Genomic DNA, 21,121 nt, shown 5'->3' with positions numbered 1-21,121 from the left:
GAGTTGCTCTTTGCGGTTGATCTGATTTACAGCTCAGTGTAGACATCCCCCCACACGCCTTCTAAGGGACAGATTGGTACTTCACACTCTGCAGAAATCAGGAAACATCCCTGGAAGCTGTGCTCACATTTTGGCTTTCTCGTCTTCAGGCATTCATGATTTTTCTAGCTAAAAATGTTTTAAATTGGTGACAGTGAACTTTATGGTTACATTTGGGTCCATATTGAAACTGGAGTTATAATTTAAATATGAAGGTCTAGAATTATTTTAGGAAAATGCATTTATTTAAATGTCTTCCAGTTTTATTCATTTGCATGCGTACTTATATTTGCTTCTTATGGTGATAAGTTTCAACTCTGATAAAATAACTGGTGGCTCGTCCCTGGTTTCCAGACAGTGTAGTAGTGGAGGGCAGTGCAGTTATCATGCAGTATCATGTAGATAAGCATCTGAATTTAGCTGGCTCTTGCTGCTTGGTAGTTATTTATTTCTTGTAATTTTTTTAGAATTCTTCTTTTACAGCCAATTCAAGTCTTTCTCATTTTCGTCAGAAGAAGAGAAAAGGAAACTAATATTTATTGAGCATGTTTTATATGCCAAGCATTTTGGGAGCCTCTGGAGAATATAAAAAATGAATGTGGTATGGTTTGCTGTCTGGTGGAAGAGAGAAATATGTAAACAAATAAATGGAATATAACTTGATCAACAAACTTATAATGAATCAATAGGTAAGGAATAGCAGTGAACAAAGGAAGGAAACAACATTTCTTAAGAGATGGGGGAGTTTAGTCAGAGAAGCAGTCACAGAAGAGCTGGATCTTGAATTTTGATTATTTGCCAGGCAGGCAAAAGATGCAGAGGTGTTTCATGCAGTGGGTGTTGGCGGGAGATGTACATGCAAAGCTCACTCTGAATCTGTTTGCAGGAAATCTCCCATACGAGTGTCCAGGACTGAGAGCTGGACTTAGAGCCCTGGATCTGTGGTCATGTCACAGCTCTGCTATTTAGTAGCTCTGGGATTGTGACATGTCTGAACCTGTTTTTTCCTGTGAGATGGAGATAATTATTCTCCTGTGTATCACCCAGGGTGGTTGTGTAGATCAAATTAGTTAATGTGTGTAAAGCACAGGGAAGATAGTGCAATATGAATGTGAAGAGTGATAATAGAAGTCTTAGTGTTTAACGTGTTCATAATTATATTTAAATTCTCTCTGCTTCACTAACTCCTGTTCCTTGTGTGTTCCTTTTCTCAGTGCTCTGTTCTCAGCTTCTGTTTTCAGAGAAGCTTTGCCTTTGCTGAACCATTGTGGTTAACTTCCTAATCTGGATTTCTGTCCTCCAATACACTCTTCCCATCTCCTGATCTACATTTCCAGCTACCACCTGGATGTTCCCCATCACCTTGGACTTTCTGGTTCTAAAGACTAAATTTGTTTCCTTCTATACAGATTCACTTACAACTTTGTTCCTGGCACCTGTGCTAAGAGCTTTTCATATATTATCTCAGTTCCACAATAATCTTATGATATTGGGTACTCTTGTCCCCATTAAATATAGTGAAACTGAGGTTCAAAGAGATTACATAGCTTTGCCAAAGTGGCATAGCTACTAAGCAGCAGAGCCATGATGCAAACCCAGGTGTGTTGACTACAGTTCCTTCTCTTAACCACTTTTCCCTACTTCTCACTTTACTAACTTTACAGTAAAGACCAGACTCATTAACTTGGCATTCGGTGCTCTTCATGTTTGCTTCTTCATCCTCTTTTCTCACTCCTACTGTACATTTTCACTACTACTTGCCTTTCCTGAGGGAAAATTTGTATTTTCTTATCTCCTTGCTTTTGCATATGTGTCCTTTCCCATCTTAGTCTCCTTTTCCTGTGTTCACCTGTCAAAATCCTGAGGGATGCAGGGCAGTGTAGTGGAATAAGCCAGGGCGGGAGTTGAGTAGATCTGTTTTCTGCTTTCCCTCACAGTCTTGATCTGTTTCACAAAGGGCTGGACCAGTTTACATTTATACCAGCAAAGTGTCGCGGTACATTCTTGCTGACATTTGGTATTGTCAGGATTTTTAGTTTTTGCCTGCCTGTGGGTTTGTGGTGATATCTCATTGTGGTTTTAATTTGCATTTCTCTGATGACAAACGAGGCTGAGCAGCTTTCCATCTTTTTTGTTTATTTGGCAGTAAAGAGCCACTATTTTGTTAAGTGCCTTTAAGCCTTTTCCCCATTTCTCTGTTGGATTGTCTTTCATTGATCTATAGCAGTTCTTTATATATTCTGGATTTGAGTACTTCTGTGGCTTATCTTTTTAAATTTCTTTTACATTATTTTAGGATAAAAGGAAAAATTTACTTTTAATGGAGTTGAATTTATCATTATCTTCTTTCATGGCAGTGCTTTTTGGTTATGTTTAAAATGTATTTCCCTATATATTTTCTCAAATATTATTTTCTAAAATTCTGCCAGCCTTTTAGATTAGCGTCTTCCTTAGACATTTTCCATTCACATGGTTGCATCATGTCTCTGATTTAGCAAGTGTTCTTGTCTTCGAATTAGGGATATTCTAAAAGGCATTTTGCTATTCCTTTGCTAACACAGGGTTCCCCTTAAAGTACAGAAGTCATGCTACACCCACTCTCCTTTTCCAAAAGGTGTATCTCTTCTTCTCTGTGTCTCAGAGCTCAAGATTCTGGGCGTAGGCCTATTCCTTTCAGTGGTAAGCGTCTAGTAGCCTCCTCTCAATTTCACCCCTAACGGTTTTCAGGGTTCCTCCCAAGTACTGCTGAAGAGGCCACATTACTGCTCTCCGCCCGCCAGAGATCGCAGCCTGTTGGAGAAAGGGGATCACCTTTTCCCCTCATTACACTGCCACACCACTCTGTCGCCCAATTTCACCTTCCAGAAGGAGACAATAGGTAGATTACAGATGTATCCATGGTAAAACTAACTTCAGGGTATATCTGACAAACATTTCTGTGTGTGTGTGTTTGTATTTGCATTTTCACTGTTTATTTTTATTAGCAGGTTATGTGATGCTCATCCTATCCCATTCATGCAACAAGACTTGAGAGTGAAAAAGTTCTGTGTGACCCAGCGATTTGGTTCCCTCACTAATCTGTTTCTGTCCTGTCCTCCAGAGACTAGACTAAATCTCCAAGGGAGAAATAATCCCAGTTGCAGCGTGCATTCAGAATAATGAGTGCAGTCAGCTGCCTCTCTCTCAGGTCTGTGGAGGAAACCAGAGGAAGTTTTAAAGTCCTCAGTTAACCAGGTCAGTAATATATCCATTCTCCTGAGGCCTCCCTCCTTTCACTCCGAGCCCAGAGCTCTCCAAAATACTGACCAACCTGAACTGGTAGCCTCCAGCACCAGACTTTTTACTCCCCTTACTCTTAAATTCTTATAGAGTACTTTCTGTCTACTTGTAGATGTGCATTTTTCTGTGGAGGAAGGAGTTATAGCTTTCTTCTGATTCTCAGCAGGATCTGCTAAACTTCAAAACTGAGGACCACTGAGCTAGACTTTTCAACTCTTTCAAGGTCAGTCCCACAGAGGAAGGCCCCTTACTTTACAGATCCAGGGAAAATTGGGCTTCTGCTTTCTAATCCACATATTCGTATGTCTGGAAACTGTGCTGAAAACTCTCTTGCATCCTGATAGTCTTTTATATTCCTTTTTTCATTTTTCTACCCTTTTATCCATCAAATAATGTTTATTCATCAAATATTGAGCACCTAGATTGATTATGCAAGTTGCCATAGAATATACAGAGAGATATTATTGGTGAGCAAACAGCCTTAACAGATGAGGTAAATCACATACATAGATACCACTAGCGTAGTGAAAAAAATGAGAAGTGCCATAGAAGAGGTGTGTATAAATTGCTTTGGGACTTTAGAAAAGGAAGAAATTACTCTGGTCTGGGGCAGGTAGCAGGGCATGAGGAGGACCTGAGAAGACTATGTGGTGGATTCTGGGTTATAGAAAATCCAAGGCATTTGGACTAGGTCTTGAGAGATGGGTAGAGTTTAGATGTGTGGAAATGTTAGATGCAGTATGCCGTCTCTGGTTCTTTATTCATTCAGATGAGACTTGAGTATATAATGTGACTTCATGGAGTTTATACTTATCAGGGAAGATAGACTCTGAACAGGTCATTTCCTACTTAATTGCTGTTCATTCATTCAACATATATTTGAGTGAGTACTAAATGCTATTCCTAACTCTTAGAATATAGCAGTGAATAAAATGGCCTCTGTGCTTATGAAACCCACATCCTAGTTGGGAGACAGAAAGTATATAATATATTGTCAGGTAAGTATATAATATATTATCAGGTAGTGATAAGTGCAGTGATGAGAAATAAAGCAGGGTAAGAAATAGAGTCATAACAGCGAGGTGGGGCTGTTTTAGTTAATGTGATCAGGGAATGCCTCTCTGAGAGGAGGATATTTGAGCAGAGACCTAACCAAAATGAAGAGAGCAATCCCTGTGAATAGCTGGGCAAAGAGTTTTCCAGATAGAGGGAACAGCAATTGTAAAAATCTCAAGATGGAAGATTTTAGTATTCTATGAATAGCGAGAAGAACTCTAGGATTGGAGTGTAATTTGCAGAGGAAGAAGTTGTAGAAAATGAGAATGCAAAAATAGATATGGGCCAGATTTGACAACACCTTGTGGCATGGTGATGAAAGGATGTTGGGAAGCTATTGCGAGAATGACATGATCTGATTTGTTTTAAAAAGATCACTCAAAGGCTTCCCTGGTGGCGCAGTGGTTAAGAATCCACCTGCCAGTGCAGGGGACATGGGTTTGAGCCCTGGTCTGGGAAGATCCCACATGCCGTGGAGCACCTAAACCTGTGTGCCACAACTACTGAAGCCTGTGCACCACAACTGCTGAAGCCCGCGTGCCTAGAACCAGTGCTCTGCAACAAGAGAAGCTGCCGCAATGAGGAGCCTGTGCACCGCAATGAAGAGTAGCCCCCACTTGCCGCAACTAGAGAAAGTCCGCCCGCAGCAACGAAGACCCAACGCAGCCAAAAAAAAAAAAGATCACTCTAGTTCCTTTGGTCCAAAATAGAATTCAGGAGACCAGTTATTACAGTAGTTCTGCAAGGAGATAAAGGTTGCTTGGATTTTTATAGTAACAGTGGAAATGGCAAGAAGATATATTTTACAGGAAGTCTCTCTTGATAATTGGATGTGGGGTGTGAGAAGGAGAGAGTCAAGGGTGATGCCCCAGTTTGGTGCCATCTGCCGAGAGAGGCAGTGCTGGGAGAGGAATGGGTTCTGGTGGGGACCAAGGGTTCTCCTGTTTGAGGCGCCAGCTGACATCCAAATGAAGATGTCAAGTAGGCAATTGGATATGTGTCTGGAATTTGGGGGAAGGGTTGAGGCGAGGCATTTAATTTTTGGAGTTAATAGCATATAGAGATATTTAAAGCCATGAGACTGGATGAAATCATCTAGGGAGTGAGTGTAAATGGATCCTCTCCCTAGTGGTGTTTAACATCTTCCTCTGTTACCTATATCAGGTCAGATTTAAGTTCAAGTTAGGGGACAATACTTCACAGATGGTGGTATTTACTTCCTAATTATAGTACATACACCAGTATAGTATTTACTTCCTAATTATGGTACATCAGGAAGTACTTTGGTTCTTTCTCTTTTTATGATATTTGTATTAATCAGTGGGTTCAGGTATTGTTGCTCTGGTCCATCCATTATAAAACTCCGTCCCCATCAGCATTTTGCAACCATTGATGGTCATCTTTTGCATCCATCATTTCAGTAGGGATATCAGAATGGTGATAATGAAAGTCTTTAAGTCATTCCTTCTTAGTTAGCTGAAACTCTTCTATAAAGAAGAATTTTACCTCATCAACTGTTTGGCTAACCTGAGGTACATTTTATCTAGGAAAAGTAGGATAAATGTTTAGAATTTTCTGAGGTTGACCAGAGAGAGCCCTTTTATGATGATTCCTGAGTCCTTTAGATGAGGCTCTAGTAGCCTGTGATAGCTTGCTTGTTTTTCCCATATGACAAGATCTTCCAGGTTCTTTTTTTTTTTTTTAGTTTGTTTGATTGTTTGTTTATTTATTTGTGGCTGCATCTAGTTGTGGCGAGTGGGGGCTACCCTTTGTTGTGGTGCGCGGGCTTCTCATTGCTGTGGCTTCTCTTGTTATGGTGCGCGGGCTTCTCATTGCTGTGGCTTCTCTTGTTGTGGAGCACGGGCTCGAGGCACGCGGGCTTCAGCAGCTGTGGTGCACGGGCTTAGTTCCTCCGCGGCATGTGGGATCTTCCCGGACCAGGGATCGAAACTGTGTCCCCTGCATTGGCAGGCGGATTCTTTTTTTTTTTCTATACACTTAAAATTTTTAATCCAGTACATTTTTATTCAACATTATGGCTGACATTTCATTAAGAATGAAAATGGCCGTAGCATCCTATAGCTCCAATAACTTTCAGTGCTTTAGTGATTTTTCTTTTCATTTATTTATTTATTTTTTAACATCTTTATTGGAGTAAAAAATATGGAACGCTTCACGAGTTTGCGTGTCATCCTTGTGCAGGGGCCATGCTAATCTTCTCTGTATCGTTCCAATTTTAGTATATGTGCTGCTGAAGCGAGCGTGGCAGGCGGATTCTTAACCACTGTGCCACCAGGGAAGTCCCCAGTTTCATCTTGTTTGTTTCCTTTTCTAAACTTGGGTTAGCCATTTCTCGTAGGAGTTCCACAACCCTCATTCTTAACCAATATGTGATATGGAACGGTTCTAGAGTGCCTGTTGCATCCAATGACTTTAAGGTGATCTTTTTTCCCCATAACATTTATTTTATTCTTGTTTGTACTGCGATAACAAAAATAGAATGAAAATACTTTAAAAATGCAATGTATTAATTTATATTTTAATTATACAGTTTTGAATGACTTGATTTATTCATTAAACCCTACTACCATACAGCATTCTCTGCTTTAGTAACTCAAAAGTGAATTTAGTGCCTAAAACACTAATTCTTGAGTATAGGTAATCTAAACCATGGAGATTATCATAAAATCAGAACTGGGTTGGTTTTGAAATGTGCTGTACAGTTAAGCTTGCTGTACTCTGGTCATTGCTTTCTACTGTGCTCTTTTTCCCATTGACTTTTCCTTGAACCTTTGTATGTGTAAGCCAAAGCGTAATTCTTAATATGTAGGTAGGTAGAATCGTGGTGATTACAGAATTCTCTTTGTATTTTACTCACACACATATACATACATACAAAGACTACCTTTCACTGTGGGATAGTTGAGCCTTCAATTTTTTTTTTTTTTTTTTTGCGGTACACCGGCCTCTCACAGTTGTGGCCTCTTCCGTTGTGGAGCACAGGCTCCGGACACGCAGGCTCAGCGGCCACGGCTCACGGGCCCAGCCGCTCCGCGGCATGTGGGATCTTCCCGGACCGGGGCACGAACCCGTGTCCCCTGCATCGGCAGGCGGACTCTCAACCACTGCGCCACCAGGGAAGCCCAAGCCTTCAAATTTTATAAAGTCAGAATTCTGGTTACCCTCTAATATTTTCTCCTTGGTCAGTGGGAACCAAATCCTTTCTGAAACCGTTAGCAGAAGAAATAAATACATAATAGAAAGTAAAGGCCTGGAACCTTTGTTTAACATCTTTCCAGAAGACTGCATTTTACCTCATATTCTAACTGTAGCATGTCAGTTGTTTTCTTTCACCCCTGCCCCCAGCTCTCTTCTTTCTGAGATAAAGTTTGTATGGGATGACACGTAAAAAAGAACAGTAGACCAGCGATTGTGTTGTAGCCACCGTGCTTTAGACGTAGGGTATGCACATGTACCTCCTGCCTGTGCTTTGGGCTGTTCTGACAGTGCCCAAGGTTGTGTTAATTCTTTGAGGATGGTCAAGGGCAGATCTTCCTAAATGTTATTGAATTTGCTCGGCACATTTAAGGAAATTGAATGGATTTGCTGATTTGAGTGATGTCAGATTTCTTTTTCTTCTCTAATTTGTCAGTGAATTCTGTTCTTTGAATGATATATTTTGGGTCAGGTATGAAACCAGGATTCGTGTTTCAAGGCAGAAGTGCAGGAGAGCTGGTTTTGTAATTGTATATTAATCTAAAACTTAGCTGTTGCTTCACTCTTATGTTCTCATGCAGGAAGGGGCCTAAGGGGAATCTTTTTAGAGATTTCTGGCTTAGCCAATTGAACTTTTTTTTAACTGTTAAAGAAAAGGAGCCTTGTTTGTTTGGAAATAATGAACAAATGTGGAAATAATGAACAAATTAATGAATGAACAAATGAATAAATCAGTGAGTCTGACAAGAGTCAGATTCCTGTTATCACATTTTCATGAAGTCATATTTTAAAACTTTGGGAATATACTTTTAGAGTCTGTGTTCTGATTGTGTGAATATCTTTGTAATCTTTTACTTTGATTTTCTGGGTGGATATTATAATATTCATTGGGGACAGTTATGTTAATTGGAATCTGTGACATTATAATGTTTGGAGAAAGATTTCTTTTAATAACCTTTTGTGCGTTGTATAAAATGAAGATCTTTCATTAAGCATGATCTTTGTGTGATCTAATTTGAACGTTAATCTGGTTTGTTGAAAGCAGGCATCTAATTTGAAACCCCAGAGTTAAAGTCAGAAAAATATTGGACTTCTCAATTATAAGCACATAGAGAAACTGCTAGAAGCTCACTCACTTCATTCAGATCTCTGCTCAAATGTCGCTTCATCCAGGAGGCATCCTCCCTAACCACCCTACTGGTAAACTAGCCTCAGTTTCCAATAACCAGCATTTTCATATTATATATTTTTTTCACTAGCACTTACCATTATTAGACTTTTGATTGTGTGCACCGCTGCATCCTTGCCACCTAGAACAGTGCCTTACACCGTGAAAGTTACTCCGTACGATTTGTTGAATGAGTAAATTGTTCACCATCTGTCTCCTCACTATAAAATGTAGGCCTCATGAGGGTGCCTGGCATGAGGCTGGCCTTCCAGCATTTGTTTGAAAGAACGAAACGAGTGTGCTACCAATAGTGATCCAATTCAAATACACACACACGTATGTATGATCACATCTTGATTATATGTTTAAATTGCATATAGATTTCTCATCCAGAAATAGATTATTAGAAGGATATGGTGTTCTAAGTAACATTTAGAACCTACAAAATCTGCTGTCTTTTTTGCTAATGTAGATGGGCAGATTTACATATAGGGTCACCTTTTTTTTTTTCCAGTGACTAAATAACACTGGTGTATGTTAATATTGTGCCCATAGAAATCAAAGGGTACTGTCATATGAGTGTCATGTGACTAACTCACTGAATGGATTAGTAGTGGATTCTTTTCTCCTATTTGCTTCATTTTTGTTAAATTGAAAATTTTTGACATATTGTGTAATGCTCATTCTTATTTCTAGTGTACATGTCTATCAGTTGCGTGCTTTCTATACTGATCTCAGGCCTCAAAATGGAGAATTAAGGGTTTATATTTTTTATGGGAACATTTTATAAACTCTTGTTCACACTTAATTTTTTTTCTATTTCATCTTACATTCTTGTGGTTTCATTTGGGAACACAGTGACAAACTATGTTGAGTTCTTTTATCATTTCCCAGCGTACTAGTTGGTCCCATGTGATGGACACTTTGTGAAGCAGTGTGGTACTTCTGGTATTCAGGGCCTTTGTGGGAGAGAGGATGAAAATATACATCAGAAAAATAGAAGTGGATGTAGCATTAATCTTGGGCATCTTGAAGAGCTGGATTGATTGTAAGGTAATCTGTGCATCTGGAAAATAAAGATTCTTTGTCAAACTACATGGTGAGTGTCCAGTGCTTCTGAATGTGCAGTTTTTTCCTTAGGAAAGAAAAATGAAAAAAGAAAAATCTGCACTTTCCCATTTTTCCCTCCAGTGATTTAGCAGAACTTTTCTCTTTTCTTCAGGTAATTAAACCAGAGAGCAATGACAAAGAAACAGAAGGTGCCTATGAATCAGATCTCCCTGAGGAGCTCTGTGGAAGCCATCTCCTGCAACAGTCCCTGAAAGGCTATAATGACAGTCCTGATGTCATTATAGAGGCTCAGTTTGATGACAGCGACTCAGAAGATGGACATGGCAACATGCAGAATGCTCTGGTTGATGGTGTTAAGAAACTCTCAGTTTGTGTTCATGAAAAAGGTGAGTTCCGGACGGATCTCCGACGTTTTATTTTAGTAGATTGTTTTAAGTATTGGAATTCTCTCTGTGCTACAGAATTAATCACACAATACAGTTGGTATCTTTCCAGTTTCTAACCTGTGGCAGCTTTTAGGAAAGGGGGATCTTTGACAGGCTTCCAGCTGCTGTTTGTGAGGAGGGGACAAATGCTGCTGGTGATTTGTGTGGTCAGTGGTTGCTGTTGTCATTTCCTAATGGGTTTTGCATTGTGTTGATAGCTAACCTTGAAATTTCCTGTGATGAGCCCAATCCCACCCTGTGGTTGATATGAACATAATTAAACCAAACTAAAATCCTTCCAAAGAAAGCACTTCGTTTTACCCTGGATTTTGCTTTAATTTTAACTTGGTACATTTCATCCTCAGTGGTGAATAGATCACCTTAAATTTGATAAGTAGATTATCTTTACAAAGTGTTTTGATTGTAAGCTTTTAAAAAAGCCAGTCTTGGGGCTTCCCGGGTGGCGCAGTAGTTGAGAATCTGCCTGCTAATGCAGGGGACACGGGTTCGAGCCCTGGTCTGGGAGGATCCCACATGCCGTGGAGCAGCTAGGCCCGTGAGCCACAACTACTGAGCCTGCACGTCTGGAGCCTGCGCTCTGCAACGAGAGGCCGCGATAGTGAGAGGCCCGCGCACTGCGATGAAGAGTGGCCCCCGCTTCCCACAACTAGAGAAAGCCCTCGCACAGAAACGAAGACCCAACACAGCAAAAATAAATAAATTAAACTCCGACCCCCAACATCTTCAAAAAAAAAAAAAAAGAAGCCAGTCTTATTTTCTCTGATCAAAATTTAAGCCATGGGTCCCCTGGATACTGAAAAAAGCAATTGCAAGCACATAGGCGAAGAGCTGTGACCAAGGGCCCTACCTGACTGCAGTCTGGAAAACTTAAGGGAAAGTAGCAATGAAAATTGGAATATTTCAATGTATAGATTTCTAGGAGGTTTTAAGTGCAGGGAATATGTTTTCTAGCCAGATTGATTTTTATGTATGTTATGAAATGGAAAATATTGACCTGGTTAGGCCAACTAGATTATGAGGGTTTTTTTATCAGGAAGAAGTTTCTGGCACAGTCCCCACGAAAGGCTAGAAGAAATGCCAGATTACTAAAGGAGGATGTTCAGCAGACACCCTGTGATAGGGACTGGTGAGCACAGTTCTCTGACATCCTGAAGAAAGCTGGAGGTGATTTCAGGAAGTGACTGCATAAGGATCACTCTGTGTCTTCACTGCTGATGAGGTAGTGATCTCGGGCAGCGAGCACTTTCTAAAAGCATGTGTCACTTTCTGGTGCCAAGTGCTACTCATTCAGAAGGACTTCCCGACTTTGAAATTCTATCTGAATGAAGAGGCTACTGCTTCCTCACTGCCCCACCTCACTGCTGACCTGAGGGCACCCAGGTTCTTTTGTTTTTGTGGCCTGCTTAGATAACTAGTGGTTCCACTGTTCAGGGCACAGCCAATGTCATTTGGATGTTATTCCTTGAAAATTCCTTCTTCTGATGTTTCTTCTTTCTTCCTTTAAAAACAGTATAATAACCAGGACCCTAAATAGCCAAATCCTCATCTGCAAGGTCACCAAGGGAGAGAGATATTTGAAGGACAAAGCCAGGGGAAGGAGTACTTTAAAACTTACTGGGTATTTGGCCCAAAACTACTTTGTGGAAACCTAGCTCAGGTGATTGAACTTGGAAGACCTCAGCAGCCTCTTTCCTCTAGGTTCCAAGTTGAAGGGATGAGATGCTTCAGTTTCTCATTAGTGATTGGTACCAATACAAGGGCAAGGAAATATTGATGGATGGAAGTGATGGCAGAATTGATGCCCAGGGTGGCTATTAATAATTCACTTTATCCTTTGTTTGGGAAATTCTGATGCCAGACGTACTCTTGATTTGTCCTCTGTTGTAATTTTCCTCCATCTCTGTTGCAGGTAAGTGTCACTGAGTGCTTTACAAGTCCACCGTATGCAGTTTTTTTCCTTACTGTTTTTATGGTCTTCGTATGCTACTGTTATTTATATTGCTTCCTTACTGGCCCTGACTGAAGGAACAGCCTTAATCCTTCCCTCAGAATCTGGTACCAATTTCTCTTTCCTGCTAGCCTCTAAATAGAGAGTTTTGAAACCACATGGCTGTTTCTCATTTCTTGCCCTCTTGATATTTAGGAAAATTGCAATTTGCTTTTTTAAAAATCATGGTGGTTTTAAGGATATTTCAACCAGCTTCTCTTCTCTGGATAATATAAAATCTGGTTACAAGTTAGGATGTTAGTTCTTTTTGCACCATTTAAGGGTTTGAAATTTGTTATTAAAACAAACCATAACCTTAAGAACATCATAAACTTTTCCTAAGACTTCTAGAAAGGTTCATTGCTTTGTGTTGTAATTGCAAATGGATTATTAATCCTAGTTCACACCTGTGTGCAAAAGAGTGATTTTTGTTTGAATATCATGTTTCTTTTACCCAAAGCAAACATGACATATTACATATGTCTACTTAGTATATCCCTTTTTGCCCGGGAAACATTCGTATCTTTACCATAACTACCAATTTCTCTGGTAATTGAGCAGGTAACCCCAGCTGTATGCAGCAAATGCCTATCATTGCATTCAGAGAAAAGTTTCTCCGGGCATCTCAGACCTACACAATAGTTGCTTCTAGGAAGACCACATGGATCTGGATCATCCTCAGACCTTGAGAGAATAGGCCAAAGACCTGGGCCCCTTTTGTAGGTCCAGCCCCACAGCCTCCCAAGGCTGAGCTTTTACCACTTCCCAGGCAATGGCATTGTTGTCAGCATAGAAAACTGCCATCTGTGTCAAGACCGGGGACAACCCAAATAAATATTCTTTGGTATCGAGTATTTGAATAACGATTGCCTGATTAGCAAACTCCAAAGGATAAAAAAACATCATGACTAATTGGTACAGTAGCTCTTTATCATACATCTTTGGGAACTTTAAGAACAGTTTTGGCCATCTGAGTCTTGGCGATGCTGACCTAATCAGGTTGTGATGTACTTTTCCTGTTCTCTACCTTAGTAGGGTCTGTCAGAGATCTTGTTCAGCTTTCTGGTCTGGAGAGAAGCTTCTGCCAGTACCCTGATGACTGAACATGGGTTTGAATGTAGAGTCGGTGACCCTCTAAGTTCTCACTTTTGTCTCTGGCCACCTTCAGCTCTTTTTTTGAAGGGAGAATCCACATGGAATCCTTGTTCCCTTCCGAGGTTTGAATCGATCTATTACTGCGCCTCCTGGGGCCTGCCCAAGTCAACCTTAGGAGTCAGGAAGAGCCCTTTTTTTCACACTTAAAATTCATCTCCTTCCAGCAACAGGCCTATTCATTGCCTAGGTTTAAGCTCGCTTTCCTTGGATAAAAAGTAACCGTATTTCCCTTTGGCTGAGAAAAGCAGATCCATATGATTATTCTCCTGTGATACTTTGGGGTTACTGAAATGCCAAGAACCCGTACTCCTGACTGTCTAGAAACCCTTCTTTCTCCGAGCTAATTTTTTTCATTTCCTTTCTGCTAGTGTTTCCAGATTCTGAGATCAAATCTTTCTTATGTTTTTGTTTCCTAGCTCTCCACTGTGTATAATGATGATTAATATAATTAGAAGACAGTTATGTTTGCTTCAGAAATTATATTAAAAATTAAATATAAGGCAGTTTCCCATCAACCACAATTTTTGGGCAATGTTTTGTGCCAGTGTTTTAAAGTATTTTTTTGTTTTTAAAAAAGAGTAAAGCCTTGTCCAGACCTATGTTAGAAGGATACAGTGGGAATTTTTGCTTTCCTGTCTTTTATTTATTTATTTTTAGCTGCGTTGGGTCTTCGTTGCTGCACGCGGGCTTTCTCTAGTTGTGGCGAGTGGGGGCTGCTCTTTGTTGCAGTGCGCGGGCTTCTTGTTGCGGTGGCTTCTCTCGTTGCCGAGCACAGGCTCTAGGCGCGCAGGCTTCAGTAGTTGTGGCACGTGGGCTCAGTAGTCGTGGCTCACGGGCTTAGTTGCTCTGCGGCATGTGGGATCTTCCCGGACCAGGGTTCGAACCCGTGTCCCCTGCATTGGCAGGCGGATTCTTAACCACTGCACCACCAGGGAAGCCCTTCCCTGTCTTTTAGACTGAGTGGGTGATGCATTCATATCATGTGTGATTCAGGTAGAGACAGATGGTCAGGACCTCCCATGTCTAAGACCTGTGCTAGACCAGCCATTCCTCCCTGTGAAGTCCATTATGGTTTATTACAGGATATTGAATATAGTTCCCTGGGCTAATACAACAGGACGTTGTTGTTTATCCATTCTGTATAAAATAGTTTGCATCTGCTAATCCCAAACTCCCAATCCTTCCCTCCCTTCCCCTACTTCCCTCTTGGCAACCGCAAGTCTGTTCTTTATGTCTGTGAGTCTGTTTCTGTTTCGTGGAAGTTCATTTATGTCATATTTTAGATTCCACATATAAATGATGTCCTATGGTATTTGTCTGTCTCTTTCTGATTTACTTCGCTTAGTATGATAATCTCTAGGTCCATCATGTTGCTGCAAATGGCATTATTTCACTCTTTTTTATGTCTGAGTAGTATTCCATTGTGTGTGTATGTGTGTGTGCATACCACATCTTTTATATCCATTCATCTGTCGATGGACATTTAGGTTGCTTCCATGTCTTGGCTATTGTAAATAGTGCTGCTATGAAAATAGAGGTGCATGTATCTTTTTGAATTATAGTTTTGTCTGGAATATGCTCAGGAATGGGATTGCTGGATCATATGGCAACTCTTTTAGTTTTTTAAGCAGCCTCCATAGTGTTCTCCGTAGCAGCTGTACCTATTTACATTCCCACCAGCAGTGCAGGAGGGTTCCCTTTTCTCCACACCCATGAAGCTTCTTTTACCTTCTCATTCCTGCCAATAGTTAGAATTATTCAGCTTTCTAGTTTTTTATACTCTAGAGATTAAGTTCTGTAAATTGCCTTTTCATATTGTTTGCCCATTGTTCCATCATAGTTACTGTTCTGTTGTTGATTTGCAGGCAGTTCTTATCTATTCTCTATAATAATCCCTTTTCCACTTTAGGCATCACAAATATCTTCTACCATTCTGTCCTTTAGTCATTTGTCTATTAACTTTATGGTGTTTTTCACTGAACAAAAATTCTTAATTTTTCTGTGATAAAATTAATCATATACTTTATGGGTTTTTTTTTTTTTAGTTTTTTGCATATTCCTAGGTCACATAGATGTTTTCTCATACAGTCTTTTATTAACTCCACAGTTTTGCCTTTTGCTGAACTTCATAAAGCTGATTCTTTATTGATTGAGAGTATCATTTGGTTTCTCTCCTTTAAATGTATTTTTGTTATTGAACGATCCTTGAATTCCTAGGATAACTCCTACTTAATCCCAATATATTATTATTTTTTAAGTACAATATTGGATTTACTTAGGTAATATATAGTGTAGGATTTTTTTGTATCATGTTAAACGGACCTATCATTTTCTTATCATTATCTGGTTTTTACAGTCAAGATTATATTAGCTTCATAAAATGTCCTGGTCATTTTTTTTTTTAATTTTTATTGGAGTATAGTTGCTTTACAATGTTGTGTTACTTTCTGCTGTACAGCAAAGTGAATCAGTTATACGTATACGTTTATCCCCTCTTTTTTAGATTTCCTTCCCATTTAGGTCACCACAGGGCACTGAGTAGAGTTCCCTGTGCTGTACAGTAGGTTCTCATTTATCTATTTTATACATAGTAGTATATATATGTCAATCCCAATCTCCCAATTCATCCCACCACCACCCCTTTCCCCTTGATATCCGTAAGTTTGTTCTCTACATCTGTGTCTCTATTTCTGCTTTGCAAATAAATTCGTCTGTACTGACGGTTTACTATTTTCCCAGAATAGCTTGTATAAGACAGGAGTTACATTGTAAAGCATACTCCAATAAAAGTTAATTTAAAAAAACAGGAATTAAGTCTTCCTTAAAATTTGGTAGACCTCATTGTAAAATTTTCTGCACCTGCTGTTTTTCAGAAGGCGAGATCTTTGCTCTTTCAGTCTCTTTTATACTGATTGGTCTGTTCAGTCTCTCTTTTTGATGCCAATTTTGGCATAACTGAAGGGCAATTTATCCATTTGAATTTATGATCACATAGATATTCCTAATACTCATTAATATTCTTTAATTATTAAAATGACTCCTTGTGTTGGTATTTTTGCCTCCCTTTTCGTTCTGTATTTTAATTGTTTGACTCTTCTCTTTTTTCTTAACTCTTGCTTGCCAAAGATCTATCTTATTAATCTTTTCAAGGAACATGATTTTTGGTTGTGTTATTTTTCTGTTTATTGTTGATGATGTTGTTCTGTATATCATTGATATTTGCCCTTATCTTAGTTATTTATTCCTTACTTGGGGGCGTTGCTTTCTTGTCCTTTTCCCAACTTCTTGAGTTGAATATGTCTTTTCGACTTCTCTTGTTTCCTTTGAAATATTTTTAAAGTTATAAAATTCCCTCTAAATACTTCTTTTGCCATACCTAGGATATACCTAGGTATATTTTTGTGTACATGCATACCCAGATATGTATTTACACATAATAATCACTGATACTTATTGAACATTTACTGCGTGCTAGGCCCTAAGTACTTTATAATTATTCCTCATGACATTTAATTATTTAATTCTTATAGCATATGCAGTATATGTTCTGCCTATGTTCTCTTCTAGGAGTTTTATGGTTTTGGATCTTACCTTTAGGTCTTTAATCCATTTTGAATTTATTTTTGTGTATGGTTTGAGGAAATGTTGTCATCTCATTCTTTTACATGTGGCTGTCCAGTGTTCCCCGCACTACTTACTGAAGGACTGTCTTTTATCCATTGTATATTCTTGCCTCCTTTATCACAGATTAATTGATCATAGGTGCATGGGTTTACTTCTGAGCTCTCTGTTCTGTTCCATTGATCTATATGTCTGTTTTTATGCCAGTACCGTGCTGTTTTGATTACTGTAGATTTGTAGTATAGTCTGAAGTCAGCGAGGGTGGTACCTTCAGCTTTATATTCTTTTTTTCCCAAGATTGCTTTGGCAATTTAGGGTCTTAAAGTCTGTGGTTCAGTATACAATTCAGGATTATTTGTTTTAGTTCTGTGAAAAATGTCATGGGTATTTTAATAGGAATTGCATTAAATCTATAGATTGCTTTGGTTAGTCTGGCCATTTTAACAATACTAATTCTTCTAATCCAAGAGCGTGGAATATCTTTTCATTTCTTTGTATCACCTTCTACTTTCCTTCATCAGTGTTTTATAGTTTTCACAGTATAGGTCTTTAATCTCTTTGTTTAAGTGTATTCCTAGATATTTTATTCTTTTTGATGAGATTGTGAATGGCATTGGTATTTTTTTTCTTTCTCTTTCTGATAGTTCATTATTCGAATATAGAAAAGCAACAGATTTCTGTATATTAATCTTGTATCCTGTAACATTACTGAATTCACTTATTAGTTGTAATAGTTTTTTTTTTGAGACATTCAAGTTTTCTGTATATAGTAGCAATATCGTCTGCAAATAGTGACAGTTTTACTTTTTCCCTTCCAATTTGGATGCCTTTTGTTTCTCTTTCTTGTCTGATTGCTGTGGCCCGGACTTCCAATACTGTGTTAAATAGAAGTGGCGAGAGTGGGCATACTTGTCTTGTTCCTGATTTTAGAGGAAAGGCTGTCAGCTTTTCACCATTGGGTATGATGTTAGCTGTGAATTTGTCATAAATGGCCTTTATTATGTAGATATATGTTCCCTCTCTACCACCTTTGATGAGAGTTTTTATTATGAATGGATATGGAATTTCATCAACTACTTTTTCTGTGTCTATTAAGATGATTATGTGATTTTTATCATTTTTGTTAATGTGCTGTACCACATTGATTTGCAAATATTGAACCATCCTTGTGTCCTTGGAATACATCCCACTTGATTATGCTGTATGATCCTTTGTATATATTGTTGGATTTGGTTTGCTAATATTTTGTTGAGAATTTTTGCATCTATGTTCATCAAAGATATTGGCTTGTAATTTTTTTTTTTTTTTTTTTTGGCAGTGTCTTTGGTTTTGGTATCAGGGTAATGGTGGCCTCACTGAGTGAATTTGGGAGCGCTCTGTCCTCTTCAATTTTTGGAATAGTTTGAGGAGGATAGGTATTAGCACTTCTTCATATGTTTGGTAGAATTCCCCTATGAAGCCATCCGGTCCTGGGCTTTTGTTGGCTGTGAATTTTTTAAATTACAAATTCAATTTCACTACTAGTGATCAGTCTATTCATATTGTCTGTTCTTGATTTAGTCTTGGCAGGTTGTATGTTTCTAGAAATTTGTCTGTTTCTTCGAGGTTATCCAGTTTGTTGGTGTATAACTGTTTGTAGTATTTCCTTATGATTTTTTGTATCTCTGTGGTATTGGTTGTTATTGCTCCTCTTTCATTTCTAATTTTGTTTATTTGGGTTCTCTCTCATTTCTTCTTGGTGAGTCTGGCTAGAGGGTTATCAGTTTTGTTTGTGTTTTCAGAAAACTAGCTCTTGGTTTCATTGATCTTTTCTGTTGTTTTTTTGGTCTCTATTTAATTTCCTCTCTGATCTTTATTATTTCTTTCCCACTGCTGACTTTGGGTTTTGTTTGTTCTTCTTTTTAGATGGTAGGTTAGGTTGTTTATTTCAGATTATTCTTGTTTCTTGAGGAAGGCCTTTATCACTCTAAACTTCCCTCTTAGAACTGCTTTTGCTGCATCCCATAGAGTTTGTGTTTCCGTTTTCTTTTGTCTCGAGGTATTTTCTGATTTCCCCATTGACCCATGTTGTTTAGTGTTTACATGTTTGTGCTTTTCCCATTTTTCTTTCTGTAATTGACTTGTAGTTTCATACTGTTGTGGTTGGGAAAAATGCTTGTTGTAATTTCTGTGCTCTTAAATTTGTTGAGACTTGTTTTGTGGCATAGCATGTGATTTATCCTGGAGAGTATTTCTTGTGTTCTTGAAAAGAATTTGTATTCTGCTGCAAACAACTTTATTTAAACCTGTGATTCTCAAGTTATTTGGTCTCAGGACACTTCTGTGTTCTTAAGAATTATTGAAGACTCCAAAATGCTTTTGTGTATGTAGGTTATATCTATCAATATTTCTGTATTTAAAATTAAAACAAAGAAAGCCTTAAAATATTGCAAAATAAGTGTACTTACTTCTAGTTGTGTTTCTGTGTACATTTAAGGAGAACTTCAGATTTTAAAATAATGATTTATTGGGCATCAGTGAGGTTAATGATGTATAGTAGATAAAACCATAGTCAAAATACTGAGGAGAAAAATGGAATTAACTTCTAAAATATACTTGTTTGTACTTTAAATTGATAATCTTAGAAAATTCTAGAAAACACAAGAATACATAAGCACACATTCTGTTGTTCATTAGAGCAGGGATTAGCAAAGGTATTCTGTAAAGGACCACATAGTAAATATTTCCAGCTTTGTGGGATACACCAGAGACAGAGACTTCTGTGTCACAACTACTCAACTCTGTTTTTGTAGCCTGAAAGTGGCTGTGGAGAATATGTAAATGAGTGGACATGGCTGGATTTGGCCTGTGGGCCAGTTTAGTTTGCTGACCTCTACTTTACAGACATGAGAAAATGAGAGTGAAAGGGACAAATAATGGCTTAGTATTATTATGAAAAGACTCTTGACCTTGTGGGCCTTTGGCAGGATCTCAAACCACAATTGGAGAACCACTGGTTTAAGCTACTGAAATTGATAGTTGATGCTGAACAAGACTTTAATGAATGTTTTAATTATTTACTGTTAGGAAATGCAACACGCTAATTAAAATAGTTTGGGTAAAAATCTGTTGCCTCAATTTTTGCTCAATTGTGGGGTCTTTTTTGGGGACTGTGCCCTGTTTTGCTGTTTTGACTATAGTATGGTCTATGTATGTCTTAGTTTATCAAACCTATTCACAATGTGAATTTTGAATCTTACATCTTCTTAATATGTTTAATAGTTTATATATAGCATTATTGCACATTAGAAAAAACTTGAGTATTAGAAAAAAAACATTGAGTATTTTGTGTTCTTTAGTATTAATTTGAAAGGAATTTTTTCCAGCAATTTCCTACATGTAATTGTTGATATATAAGAAAGCTTTTGGGGTTGTTTTGTGTATCTTTAAACTGGATACCTTAATGAATGCTCTTATTATTTCCAATAATTTTCTAGTTGGTGGCTTTGATTTTCTAGGTATAAAACAATTTTATCTGCAGATAATAATTTTGTCCCTAACTTTCTAATTTGTGCTTCTCAGTTTTTCCTCATGTCATTGGCCATTGCTTTAAGAACTGTATTACATAATAGTGGTGATTGCCTTCTTCTGGACTTTAATAGGAATGCTTCCAGTATTAAACCCTCAAGCACAGTGCTGGTTGTTGGCTTCAGACCTAGTTAACCAAGTGTCCCTTTTCTTTTTTAACTAAAAGTTTCTATTGGGAATGGATATTGAAGTTTTCTTTCAAGTGCCTTCTGAGCTTCTTCAAGATTTTGTTTTTTTTCCCCTTTGGCTTGTTTACTTGATGACACATAATGTTGAATAATTCTTGCATCCCTCATACAGCCATGACTCTCACTTGGTCGTGGTGTGTAGCATGTTTTAACATGTAACTCAGTTCTGTTTGCTGATATTTATTTATGATTTTTGGATTTAAAATACAAAATGTGTGATTTGTCTGCAGTTTCTTCTTATTGTGCTGTCTTTTTTGTGTTTTGGTATCAGGCTCTATTAACTTTTTGGGAAGAACTGGGGACCTTTCTTTTTCTCACTGCTTTGGAG

At 38.4% G+C, this 21,121-nt stretch overlaps 1 protein-coding gene and 1 non-coding gene across 10 annotated transcripts in view; one reads left to right on the top strand and one right to left on the bottom strand.

Moving 5' to 3' along the window:
* DIS3L2 (DIS3 like 3'-5' exoribonuclease 2) overlaps positions 1-21,121 on the top strand; it is a 374,176-nt gene that overhangs the window by 112,810 nt on the left and 240,245 nt on the right. For all 9 annotated transcript variants that reach the window (XR_010944177.1, XR_010944176.1, XM_067740219.1 and 6 more), the window contains exon 6: positions 9,981-10,215. Coding sequence is in view for 7 of the 9 variants with exons in the window: in XM_067740219.1 (XP_067596320.1) it covers positions 9,981-10,215 (235 nt within the window). In the remaining 2 variants the exon portion in view is untranslated. The remainder of the gene's footprint in view (positions 1-9,980; positions 10,216-21,121) is intronic.
* On the bottom strand, positions 6,532-6,634 carry LOC137226886 (U6 spliceosomal RNA). The gene has a single exon (XR_010944580.1). It is a non-coding gene; the product is annotated as a U6 spliceosomal RNA (small nuclear RNA).

This window comes from Pseudorca crassidens, chromosome 6, assembly GCF_039906515.1.
Source record: "Pseudorca crassidens isolate mPseCra1 chromosome 6, mPseCra1.hap1, whole genome shotgun sequence".
Lineage (NCBI taxonomy): Eukaryota > Metazoa > Chordata > Mammalia > Artiodactyla > Delphinidae > Pseudorca > Pseudorca crassidens.
The sequence above is the reverse complement of the archived record's forward strand: the minus strand, read 5'-3'. Positions and strand labels throughout refer to the sequence as shown.